Source organism: Callospermophilus lateralis, chromosome 20, assembly GCF_048772815.1.
Source record: "Callospermophilus lateralis isolate mCalLat2 chromosome 20, mCalLat2.hap1, whole genome shotgun sequence".
Lineage (NCBI taxonomy): Eukaryota > Metazoa > Chordata > Mammalia > Rodentia > Sciuridae > Callospermophilus > Callospermophilus lateralis.
In genome coordinates this window covers 320,979-331,484 of record NC_135324.1, presented here as the reverse complement: position 1 = coordinate 331,484, position 10,506 = coordinate 320,979, and the positions used below count along the sequence as shown (strand labels likewise).

Genomic DNA, 10,506 nt, shown 5'->3' with positions numbered 1-10,506 from the left:
ACATTTTCCACATTTTTTTATTCATCCACAGGGCATACACAAATAGAATACGTCCGGGATCCAGATAAATCAAAACAGAAGTTGTCCAGGACTCAGATCAATGACAAATGATGGGAACCCGGACTTGCAGATAAAAAGGAAGAATCAAATGCATGATAAATGCCCAGGAGAACCCAAGACGCTATGTTTGACCTGGATGGTAAAGAATGGCAGCAGATATGTGTCCATCTATCCCTTCTGCTCAGATCCCATTCTTTATTGGACTTTGCTTACAAAACACAAGTACAATGGTGATATTTATCAGAATTTCTCGAGGGCTGTGACAGGCATCCAACCAGGCACACGGCACCTTCCACAGTCATGGTGACTTTTTCTTTCACATCATCACCCTCCTGACTGCTGTGACAGGACCTCACCTCGTGGTGGCTTTGATTGGCATTTCCTTGAGAATTGATGGATGTTGAGCATCTTTTCTTTGCTCGTTGGCCACATACATGTTTTTGCTTGGGTGGGATATCTATTCATATCTTCTGCTGTTTTTAATGAAGTTATTATATGTTTACTAAGTTCTGAGGTTTTAATAAAGGTTATTTTTTTTTGTGTGTGTGGTGCTGGGGACTGAAACCAGGGCCTTGTGCTTGCAAGGCTAACACTCTACCAACTGAGCTCCATCCCCAGTTCCAAACGTTGAAAATCAACCTCTTTCCTGATATATAATCAGAAAATGTGGTCTTCATCCTGTATGTTGTCTGTTGACAGCTGACTGTTTACCTTTCTGTACAGAAGACTTTGAGTTTCATGTCATCATATTGCTGACTTTGCTACCTGTACTTTTGGCGTGATATCCCAAAAAATAGTTTCCTATTCCAATGTCATGAAGATTTCCAACTGTTTTTTTTTTTTTGGGCGGGGGACAGGATTCACAGATTCAGGTCACACATCTACATCTTCAATCCATCTCGACTTGATCCTTGTGTGTGCTGTAGGACAAGGGTCCATCATTTTTCTTCTGCATACACATATCTGTTGACAAGACGATTCATACTACATTGGCTATATATGGCAGTGCTTTGAAGGATGTCTCCATGACGTTGTATGAGGACGTTTACCAAGACACCCTGTTCTGTTCCACTAGTTTATAGGTTCACTATTATGCCCACTATACCATAATTTTTTTTCTTTCTTCCTTTTTTATTTCTTTTGTATGTAGGTGTGGTTTTCAAGTATTGGTGATGAACCCCAGGGCCTGTGCATGCTAGGCAAGTGCTACATCTCCAAGATCCATCCCCAGCCCTAATACACTGTTTTAATTACTATAGCTTCAAAATATGTTAAAAAAATTGGGTGTGGTTCCATCAGCTTTGTTGTTTATCAGGGTTGATCTAACTATCCAGGGTCTCGTAGGGTTGCATGTGGATTTTAGCTACCTCATTTCCTATTTCTGTAAAATATCTTCCTGAGATTTGGATAATTTTGATATTGATTCCTCACATCATGAATACAATGCATGTTTTCTCTGATTCCTGTTTGCTTTAATTTCTCGCATCATTATAGTTTTCTGGGTAGAAGTGTTTTCTTTCCCTGGCCAAGTTCATGCCTCGGTATTTTGCTCTTTATAATGGTTTATTGTGGCAATTGCCACATATTTTGTGGCAATTGTAAAGAAACAAAACAGAATTCTTGGGATGTTGCCTTTGTGTTCTGCTGAATGCCTCTCAGAATCCTGAAAGGAATTCCGTGGGATCTTTAGTGTTTATACATATGTGAACATGTCACTCATGAGACAGTGTCTCTCCTTCTTTGGAATTTGTATGCTGTTGGGTGTCCCTATAATTGATCCGCATGTACTGAGCCACCTGTGTCCCATGGGTAAACCCCAGGCCTTCACCATGGATGATGCTTTCAACATGTTGAATTTGGAGGAGATCAAGATGGTTTGATGCTAATTGTTCAATGTGTAGCCCTCCATCATGAAGTTGTGTGTCTCTGGGCTGTTTTTGGAGAGGTGGGGTGTCTTGTGTTACTGATTCACTCTTCTCCATCAATACTTGTTTGTTCCAGTTTCCAACCTCAGTGTTCTGAGGTTGTGTGTGTCTAGGGTTCTCTTTTTCAATCTGGTTGTGAAAGGAAACGTGTTGATTCACGTCTCTGCGACATACATCCTCCTGATGCACCCCCAAGTTCTCTTAGGTGGTACTTTGATCCTCGTTTTTTTCTCAAGGAAATTGCTGATTCCACTTGTGAGTTCTCCATGTGTGACTGGATAAATGGTGTTGTTTCATTTCCATGTAGTTGGGATTGACAGTTTTCAGTCTTTAATTTTATCTTCACTCTATGGTGCTTGTTGATATACTTGACAGGATATCAGTGTCCTTAAGATTGAGGAGGCTTATTTGTGACCTGGTGTGTGTCCTCTTGTGTGCGCTGCTCCGAGCACATCAGAGTACTGTGTTCTGCCTGGGATGTTCTGTATGTCTCTTGGGTCCTTTTGTCCTGGTATACAGGTACACCTTGATGTGCAGTCTAGGATTGTGCTGCTGTTATTGTGATCTCAGCCACCCAATATCAATTGATTGAGGAGTTTCATTGGTTCAGACTTAACACCTATTCATAATAACTTAAACAGCCACTTTGTTTTGTTCTGTAATCCTTTGGACCCCTTCCTACTCTTTTCTATATTCCTTTCTGATTTTTAAAATGTTTAATCTCATATTATTTGCTTCCTTTACTACTTACATTTTTTATAAAGACCTTTGATTTGAGAGTATTTTATATTTGGCTAATTTTTCTAATTAAATAGAATATATGACAAGTGCATAATTTTTGCAGCACTGCTGTGATGATTGGTAAACTTCCACGTATGACTCACTATCTAAACCTGGTGTTCTGACCGCATGCACCTCTCACCCAGGAAACCTCAACATGGGAGCTACCCACTGCGATGCTGAACATCTTTGGAAGGCTAAGCATCCCACAGTGGTGCCTATCAGTATCCGCATGGAGAACACCTCTCCTGGGAGAGGCTGAGACCAGAAATGAGCTTCTCAAAACCAATCTTCACATCCCTGGGACAAATCGGCTCTGATGTTTCAAAGCTCACCAAATGACCCTGCGGCACATTTAGAGTCTTATCCCTTACTTTACAGTTTCACAAAGAATGTTTTCCACAACTGAGTTGATAATTAAAAACACGTTTATGAGGATAAAATATATATAACATAAACATTCTGACCACTTTTCAGCAATCAGTCAAGTGGCCTTGAATCTATTCACATTATTGCACCACCACCCACGACAGCACTCCCTTCCTAACTGAATAGAGGTTCTCCACGTACCAAGGGACAGCTCCCCACTGCCCCCTGCCTTGGTCTCTGGGACGCCCTTGTGTTCCTGCTCTGTCACTCTGCCCACTCCAACTCCGACCATCTTTAAGTACATTTATACAATGTTTATTCTTTTGTGACTAAACCAGCTTCACTGAGTAGAACTTGAGGACTCAGCTATGCAGCCCCATGTTCCAGAATATTCTTCCATTTTAAGGCCATTGCATATTGTTTACATATTCTTATGGTTGTAGGTGTTGATTTGTTTCTATGTTTGAATATTTAAAGCATGGTTTTAGGAGCAGTGATGTGGAGATGACTGTTTGACTAACTGCATGTAGAACGTGTGTGTCGGCACCTATGAGTGTGTATTGTGTGTGTGCTGGATCATGTGAGGTTTCATGGTAGAATATGTTTACAAGTGTAGGTTGGAAAAATACAGATAATGGAGACAATGCAATATTCGAGAAGCATTGGAACTGTTGTGTATCTAAAAAGAGTTTGAAATAACCCAGGTTATGACAAGTGACATCCAACACACAGGCCCCTATTAAGGATCCAGTGAGAAACATGACATCCCTGTAATATCTCAGAGAGGCACATGGTTTGGCTCTCTTTGATGTAATTGTCATCCACACATGTCCAAGTGGATGGTTTAACAGAGGGAGCGAGACTTTGCATTGCATTTAAACCAAAGACTACGCACTCTGTCATGATAAATCACTCCAAATTCAGTGCAGTTTCTCACCTTAACAGAACTTATCCACCACTGGCTACTGAAACGTTTACTGTCTTTTTCCACATATATCTGAAAATACTAATTATACGTTTTTCAGTACAAATAAACACCAAAGGGCTGAACGAGGCATAGCTATGGGTCACGAGGATCTGGATACAGTAAAATACTGGATCATCTTTCAGTGTGATTCTTGCATAGGAGACAACGCTGTCCAAGATGGACATGACCATGAAGCAACTCATGAGCAGGAAGATTGTCTGGGTGGCCCTCAGTTCTGGGGATGATACTGGAGACAGGCTGGTGCTGTGGAGATGCCGGGACTGCCTCTGGTGCCTGCACAGGAGAGCCACCATGTATCCACTGGAGAGGGCCATGATTCCTATAAAGGAGGCTTCCCTGAAGGTCAGCAGGATGGACAAGCTGTGCCGGAGGAAGAAGGTCATGGGAATGAAGGAGCAGGATTCTGTGACATACATAAAGTTGTCTGAGGTCCAATTGGGGGTAGCAGCAATGGAGATGAAGAGGTGACTACTGAAGGATGAGTAGATGACCCACAGGAAGAGAAGGAAACACAGGTTGTGACATGAGGATTTATGTTTGAACTTTGCCAAGCAGGAGCTCCTGGGGCTGAGGGTGATGGCTTGGAGGACACTCAGCAGGCAGGTGGCACAGATGGAGAAGCCCCTCATCAACCTGTACAGGTAGATGAGCAATTTACAGGTCAGGTCATCCCACCTGCCCCCCTGAGGTATAAAAATGTCCGAAGCTATGAAACCATTGATGAGCAGAATTACCAGGTGGATCAGGGCCAGGAGACCAATGGGCAGGTCACTGGGCTTAGGTCTGTGCCCAGTAATGTGCAAGGAGATGTGGATGAGAAGAAGAAGGGCGTTGGCCATGACCCCAACGCCAGTCACGGTGTACACGGTGTTTCTTATGTGAATATTACTGTACAGTCTATTAGCTTTGTTCATCTTACGGGGGAAAGAAAAATATGGTGACCAGAGTAACACACAAATATATTTTTTTTTGGCAAATCTGACCTCCTTCATCAATCTCAAATGAACACCACTTCCATGAAGAAAAAAGAAGATTCGTCCAACTGTATTTTTATTCCACATGAAAACTCAGTTCTGGTGTGGGGCACAGTGGTGTCCACCTGAAATCCCAGTGACCCAAGATGCTGAGGCAGGAGGATCACAAGAATGAAGCCAGTCTGGACGTCTTAGTGAGACCCTGTTTCAAAATACAAAGTCAAAAGGTCCAGGTGTAACTTGGTGCTGGTACACTTACCCACCAAGCAGCCCCCAGCAAAAAATTTAAAAAAAAATAAAACTAGGTTCTATTGACACTCTGGAGAACACATCTCCACGCACCACCTTATCTCAACACCTTCCAATCTTACTGGGACCTCCACAGCGGCATACATATTGATTCTTCAGTTTTTTTGTACATTAAGAATTTTCAGCCAGGTGCTGTGGTACACTCATGTAATCCCAGTGGCTCGGGAGGCTGAGATGGGACAATGGCAAGTTCAATGCTGATGTCAGGAAATGAGCAAGGACCTAAGCAACTTCCTGAGACCCTGTTGTCTCAAAATAAAAATTAAAAAGTGCCAGGGATGTTTTAAAAATGGGGTCATGTCACAGCTCAAAAGAATATATTTCCTTCCTATTACCTCATGTCTGAGGTTGTCTGGGGCAAGACATAAACTTACTTGATTTTCCATTTCCTGATCTTGTCTGTCAGGTGCATAATAGGAGGTCTACAAATTGGGCCAAATTTCAGGGGGGTTGAATGCAAGAAAATGGAAGTGAGACCCTCCCAAACTTGAGTGTCCACAGACTAAACCTGCATGGAGTTACTTCATGTCAGCACCATGTTAACTCTGGCTTATTTCCCCACCAGACCAAATATTTGTAATATATAAACAATATTGGTGTGAACTCTGATGTCGGATTGCTTGAAGTTGCAATTCGGAGCTACCATTTATGGTAGCTTCTTCTTAAGCACCCAAGGATGCTGAGGTCCAGTCATCTCAGCTGTCCACAAAAAGATTCCTGTTATGTGGATCCTGCAGAGACTATGTGGGAAAAAGTAAAGTGTGCCTACCAACCTTGGAAGTGTTCATGGCACATAATGAACTCTCTAGAAACGTTGGTTTCTAATTTTATTATCATAAAGTTCTTTGTGCATGTGACTTGAGAGAATCAATGCAGTTTTTAAATACAGATCAGCTGTGTCCCTGCCTGAAAAGAAAGAGTAGAAAGAAATTACTGCAGGACATGGGGGTGCACGCCTGTAATCCCAGCAGTCAGAAGCCTGAGGCAGGAGGATGTGATTTGAAAGCCAGCCTCAGCCACTTACACAGGCTCTGAGCAACTCAGCGAGAACCTGTGTCTAAAGAAAATATATAAATAGGGTGGAGATGTGGCTCAGTGGTTAATTGCTCCTGTGTGCAAACTCTGCTAAAAAAAAAAAAAGTAAAAAGAAAATAGAAAAACCAACATAGTAGAACATTTGCACAATCCTGTTCTGAGAACTCGAAATTTCATATCTGTCTTTGGAATTCTCTGAGGTGGCTACACATGTCACATTGTTGTTAATCCTCTAGCCAGGGTAACTAGCCTATGTTAGATCATTCTGGAGAAATTACCAAGAGCATAGTTATTTTTTTTCCTTTTTAAGACTTTATAACTAGACTTGGTGCTGTTTTAAAACAGAGTTGGTGTTTCAGGGTTTTAATTAAAGGACAGGTGTCCTGCCCATTCCTGAAAGATGAGCTCTAAGATGTCATCTCTATTACAAGTTCAAGGTGACATTTTTCTGGAATCAAATGCCCAAGACTAAAATTTATGCTGGAGAATTTGTTGAATGATCTGCTGGAACAACATTTTATGGAGAGTGTGTGCAATGCTTTTTAAGTTTTGTAGATGAGTAAGAACATGCAGTGTTTGTCTAAAAGAGAAATTCTCTACACCATTAGGGAAAAAGTGCTTCTTTTCCCAGATGTAGTTATGAGGAAAAATAAAGTTTTATTTTTTCACTAATTCACTATATTCATGTTTGCTACCATGACAAGCCCAGAAATGACACTAGGAAGATCTTCCACAAGGCACACATGAACACAGGCACAGATATTATTCCCTTACATCTTGATACATAAATTTACATACATCTGTTCTTACACAACTGTTTCATGTAGGTAAAATATATACTGATGAAGCTTTAAAGAATAACTTAAACATCTATGTTTAACTATAATCGTTTATGTACAACATTTTAAAATAAAAAAATTAAATTTTAGTTCTAAAATGGGGTTCTCTTATACCATTTGTGTGAAATGGAGACTTTGCTTTTATTGTGTTTAATTCATGTTAAAACATGTGCAAGGCAAGCACACAGCACTGTAAAACCCTTTCAGTAGCATGTTTAAATCACCTGCAAATCAGAGCATTCAAGGAATGATTTTCAGTCTTACTTTCAAACTATGTAGTCGTGCAAACAGGAAAGTTTGGGAAAAATAGGGATGAGAGGAAGTCATGAGTTTTCAAAAATATTCATAAATTAAGACCCCGGTTCATTGTTGCTTTAAAATGACCAGAAAGTCTTATTTGCCTGAAGGCAAAACTGCATAGTAGCAGCATAAAAAAAATGAGTCTCCCTTCTCCAGAGCATGAAGGAGAGTGAGCAAACACTTTCAACAACAGAAACAGTGTAGACCCAGGAGAATTACATATTTCTGAATCTATCCAGCTGTGACCAAAGAGTTTTTTTTCCTACCAAGAATTGAACCCAGGAGTCCTCAACCAGTGATACACAGCCCGAGCCCCACCCCTCGTTTTTATTTTGAGACAGGGTCTCATAAGTTGCCCAGGGCCTGAGGTTGGCTTTGAATTCACAATCCTCCTGCCTCAGCCTCCGAGACCCTGGGATTCCTGTACCCATCCTCCATCTAAATTTCAGATCGAAGCATAATGTATCAGCAAATCATACATCCAATACAGAATACTGATTGACTTAAATATCATACAATATGTAAGTGATATTTTAAAGTACGTAGCTACATCTGTGTTAACAGCTCATTGACATTAGAGTGAGTTCTGGTGAATATGAACCCTTTATAAAAATGAGATAAAAGAAATTGTCCAGCGTGTCCTCTCCCAGCCATCGCACCTGCCACTCACACCTGTCTAGCACAGAAGAGCCCAGAGGCTCAGGACCAGGATGAAACTTTCTGCTTCTCTGCAGGGTAATGAAGGGGCCTCCTAACCTGTGGCTCTTAGCAATGTGATGGTATTTGATTAACACACTGTTCACAGCAAACTACATTAGAAAGACTGCACCTTTCATAGAGAGGGACATAAGTCACAGGGGAAGTAACATGGCCCAGGTGCAGTGGTGCACACCTGTAATCCCAGCAGTTTGGGAGGCTGAGACAGAAGGATCACAAGTTTGAGGCCAGCCTCAGCAACTTAAAGAGGCCCTAATCACCTTAGGGAGACCCTGTCTCTAAATAAAATGTGAAAAGTTCTGGGGTTGTGGTTCAGGGGTCAAGCACTCCTAGGTTTCATCCCTGGTACCAAAATAATAATACTAGCAGCAGCAAAGGAGCACACTTTGATTCACGGTTGCTACGTAGTTCAACTTTACCATGATTCCCATGGCCAAAGTAAGATGGAGAAGTGAAATCTGGGAGGGGAACTCATGCTGCTTTAAATGGGTTTGAATCTCAGGAAAAATTGGGCAGGAAGTTCTTCTCTGTGGCAGAGATGTAACTGGGAAACTCTGAAGAGCACTAGGGAGAAACAGTTTGCACATCAGGGAGGGCACAGCCACACACAGCCAGGTGCCCTGCTGGGTGCAGAGTCACTGTGACTTATATAAGCCACAGGATCAAGGAGGAGAAAATCCTGGAGAATGAATGGCAGCTATTTCCAGAAAATAAGGCTGAAAATAATCCTTTTTTTTTCAGTAACTTGGAAGGACTTAAATACAGCTCAGGGTTCACACTTACAGATAGACCCTAAGAATATTTTAAAGTCCGTATTCAGAATCATTAAAAGAAAAATTAGCCTTCTAACAACAACAGGGAACAGCAAATTAGATTCATCACAGACACTAAGCTGTCATCACTGGGAAACCCAAACTTACCTACAGGAGGATCCGTTGCCCTGATGACATGAGACAAGTCCAGTTTGCTTTAGGAAGAAGAAAAGAAGATAGATTCAATTTTTTTCTGAAAGTGCATTTGCATGAAATAGGACCTGAAAATACACACCAGAACAAAATGATTTTAGGATGTGGGGAAAAGGCACACTAATACACTGCTGGTGGACTGCAAATTGGTGCCGCCAATCTGGAAAGCAGTATGGGAATCCTTGGAAATCTGGGAATGGAACCACCATTTGACCCATCTATCCCTGTCCTCAGTCTATACCCAAAGGACTTAAAAACAGCACACTTTAGGGACACAGCCACATCAGTGTTTATAGCAGCACAATTCACAATAGCTAAACTGTGGAGCCAAACTAGATGCCCTTCAGTGAATAAATGGATTTAAAAATGTGGCATATATAATCAAAGGCCTTTCAGACACTTTCATTATTAGGGAAAGGGAAAAAAGAATTTTTAAGTGACTAATGAAAAGAAAGAAGATTAATGGACACAAATATTCTTCTTATCTATCTATAGATGATAATGTTACCTTGTCATTGGGGAAGGAAAAGGACACCACAATCACATTCACTGGTCTTTTCCTGGGAAGGTGACACAGGACCACTGTCCTCTCACTTGAAATTTGCTCATGAGCAGAGCACACACAATGGAGTGGCACCATTCACTTCTAAATTGTGAGATTAAATATAGTACAGCAAAGATTGCATGAGAAACTTCAATAAAAGCCTTTGGCCATGTGAGGTTGTCCTCATTACCTTCTGGGTTATATAAAATTATGGTTTTTAATTCCTCAAAGTCTAGTAGTCACAGGTCAGTAATATTCTATTTGTTCAGGAAGGTGAGAGAAGGAAACCTGAGTATATTTAGTATAAAGCATACAGGCGACTTATTACATCCCTGATTATTGGTTTAGGAGTAAATAGCATATCAAACATGGAAATGCATATATAACATGAGCACTGCTGTAGTTGCTAGAAGAAAATTAAATATAAACCTGAGATAATTAGCACTTCCAATTGAAAATAGCACCTAACTTTCTGTGTCACAAAGGGTGACACAACCTAGGAAGATCTCCTTCCTCACATTTCACAGAGCACCTCAGTCTTCTTAAATATAGGGGTGAGAGCTGGGTGTCACAAGCTACCAAAAACCTCACTCCTAGACCCAGTTTGCCCCTTGCAACCTCCTCCTACAGGACCCAGGTACTCACTCACTGTCTCTGTGGAACGGAGAGGCACCTACCTGGATGGATGCAGGGCACTTGGT

General features: G+C 41.3%; 1 protein-coding gene across 1 annotated transcript; it reads right to left on the bottom strand.

The window, feature by feature from the left end:
• Nucleotides 1–4,082: 4,082 nt before the first annotated feature.
• LOC143385693 (vomeronasal type-1 receptor 94-like) lies at nucleotides 4,083–5,036 on the bottom strand. Its single transcript, XM_076841259.2, has one exon. It carries the CDS (start codon nucleotides 5,034–5,036, stop codon nucleotides 4,083–4,085), a length of 954 nt encoding a protein of 317 aa, XP_076697374.2.
• Nucleotides 5,037–10,506: the final 5,470 nt, after the last annotated feature.

What these genes read in the sequence shown, in the direction of transcription:
- LOC143385693 (XM_076841259.2), bottom strand. Translation starts at nt 5,036, where the DNA reads ATGAACAAAGCTAATAGACTGTACAGTAATATTCACATAAGAAACACC.